The sequence below is a fragment of the Penaeus japonicus genome, unplaced genomic scaffold (assembly GCF_977035675.1).
Source record: "Penaeus japonicus unplaced genomic scaffold, GWHDUDI00000001_assembly GWHDUDI00000017, whole genome shotgun sequence".
NCBI lineage: Eukaryota > Metazoa > Arthropoda > Malacostraca > Decapoda > Penaeidae > Penaeus > Penaeus japonicus.
Genome location: NW_028234419.1, coordinates 14,197,954 through 14,200,104, shown reverse-complemented (window position 1 = coordinate 14,200,104; position 2,151 = coordinate 14,197,954). Strand labels below are relative to the sequence as shown.

General features: G+C 47.8%; 1 protein-coding gene across 1 annotated transcript; it reads left to right on the top strand.

The window, feature by feature from the left end:
- Positions 1-811: 811 nt before the first annotated feature.
- Positions 812-2,069, top strand: LOC122257351 (uncharacterized). Its single transcript, XM_043022612.2, has 3 exons — positions 812-940; positions 1,043-1,083; positions 1,201-2,069. The coding sequence occupies exons 1-3, from the start codon at positions 901-903 to the stop codon at positions 1,957-1,959; spliced, it is 840 nt and encodes a 279-aa protein (XP_042878546.2). The 5' UTR covers positions 812-900; the 3' UTR covers positions 1,960-2,069.
- The last annotated feature ends 82 nt before the right edge of the window (positions 2,070-2,151 follow it).

Below are 2,151 nucleotides of genomic sequence, written 5' to 3'. Positions count from 1 at the left end.
CTACTTTATCTATCGCGCAAATTACTTTTTGATTTATTCTAAATTTAGACCAATCACTTTCTTCTAAATTATCCAAAATCTTTTTCTTTAAGTAGGTCTGCCAAACCCATTTCGGACTTTGGTGAATAAGGCTTTCCAATCATCAAATCCAGGCTTTTCACATCGTCCGTACTTCGATCCCTGTCCGCAGTCCATTCCCTCAAGCTAGTTATCTACACTAAACCCCTTTCTTTCTCTGCTCCTTTCCCTTTCTAAGTTTCCTCTCGCCATCAAGAACCCCAACGCTCCTTCCTTAGACCATGATCAAGAGACAAAAACTGCTTGTCTTTTTTTCTCTTTTCTTTTATTCATTTATTTATGTTTGATAACGAACTCCATTCTATATATCTTTTCCAGTACCTTCAGATTACTCAATCTCTTTGTCTATGATACTATGATACATCATTCCCCACAAACAACGATTCCAACGATTCGATTCTCCTTCTCATCTCCTTCGATAAAGTCCATGAGTCACTGCCATAGGTCCCGATTCATTTATATTAGGACAAATTAAACATAAAGATGAATGCATAAATATTACTACAAAAAACAACAACCTTTGTCTTCTATTATACTGATTCGAAGCATCGATTTCTCTTTTTCTGACAATTTTCTAAAAGAAATGAATATCCCCATGACTTTACTATCGTATTCAGATAGATATTCAATCAGAACAAAATCACTAAAAAATGGAGAAGGTAATTATCAATTTTAAAGATCCTCGTAACGTAATAATTCCTATGGAAAGTGAAACCGTGGGTCTGTAGAGCTAAAGGTAATTGGCAACTCTTAAGCCTTTGTGTATAAAAGACGACGACTACCCAAAGCCATCATTCTAAAATTCGACGCGAATTGTACATCATGATGAGAAACAACATTTGGATCCTGTGCCTCGCTTTCGGTACGATGGAAGGAATGTATGATGCTGAATCTAGTGATTTTGTACGAAGGCTGAATGATACTAATTCTTAGGTGATCATTGAAACAACTTTCATTTCCACAGGCTTGGCTGTGGCTGAGACTGCCGTCGAGGAGATCCCAAGGGTAAGTCTCATGTTTTCTGATGTCGATGTTAAGGCCCAATGTGAAGATGTATAGTGACTCTATAATCTCTTGTGGGAGATGAGTTGACTATAATGTGTGGGCGACACCTTCCTTCAGGAGAAACGCGGCTTCGTGGGCTCCACAGGCGGCGGATACGGCGGAGGCTCCGGAGGGAGCGGAGGCCACTCTGGAGGAGGAGGAGGAGGAGGAGGATATGGAGGCGGAGCCGTTGGAGGTGGCGGAGGAAGTTACCTGATCGTCGGAGGCGGTGCAGGCGGCTCTCACGGTCCTAGTGCCTCCTCCATCGCTAACCAGGCTGCTGCACAGGCCACCGCCGCTGCCGCTGGACTCAAGGGCGCTGCCAGTGCCGCAGCTTCCGCAGCCGCTGGTCAGGCCGCAGCCACGGCCTCTGCTGCAGCTCAACAGGCCTCTGCTGCCGCTGCGCAAAAACAGGCACAGGCCGCGCAAATCACTCAGGCTGCTCAAGGAGCACAGGCTGCAGCCTTCGCTGAGTCCTCACTGGCCGGACAGGCGTCTCAGGCCGTGCAGGCCGCTAAGCTTGCTGCCTCGTCGGCCTCGTCTCTGGCCTCTAACCTGGGTCAGCTGAGCGCCGAGGCCAGCGGTCTGGCGTCTCAGGCTGCCAACAGTCTGAACGACATCCAGGCTGTTCTCTCTGCTCAGGAGGCCATGGCCTGGCAGGCTCAGCAGGCGGCCAACTCCCTGAGTCAGCAGCAGAGTCTTGCCCTCAATGACCTGCAGTCAGCCCTTGCAGCAGCAGCTCAGGCCCAGGGGGCAGCCAGCAAGGCCCAAGCCAAGGCCAAGGGCGCCAGCGGGGGCGGCTACGGCGGCTCCTCCTCGTCCGGATACGGCCACTGAGATTCCTTCGCTCGACGCTTTGCAAGGCTGAGACTTCTATCAATGATCCATTCGTATTGCCATCGTTATTTATCACCTTGTTATTTCACTGAATAAATGATATGAATAATAACGCAGTTTAATTTTAGCAAATGGAACATGTAGCCATAGCCGGCACTGTCATGCAGTAATTTATTATTAGAGTGTATTCCA

Bases quoted from the DNA above. Each gene is read 5' to 3' on its own strand.
- LOC122257351 (XM_043022612.2), top strand. From the start codon at position 901: ATGATGAGAAACAACATTTGGATCCTGTGCCTCGCTTTCG. The intron at 941-1,042 runs GTACGATGGAAG...TCATTTCCACAG, and splicing joins GATCCTGTGCCTCGCTTTCG to GCTTGGCTGTGGCTGAGACT. The intron at 1,084-1,200 runs GTAAGTCTCATG...ACCTTCCTTCAG, and splicing joins CCGTCGAGGAGATCCCAAGG to GAGAAACGCGGCTTCGTGGG.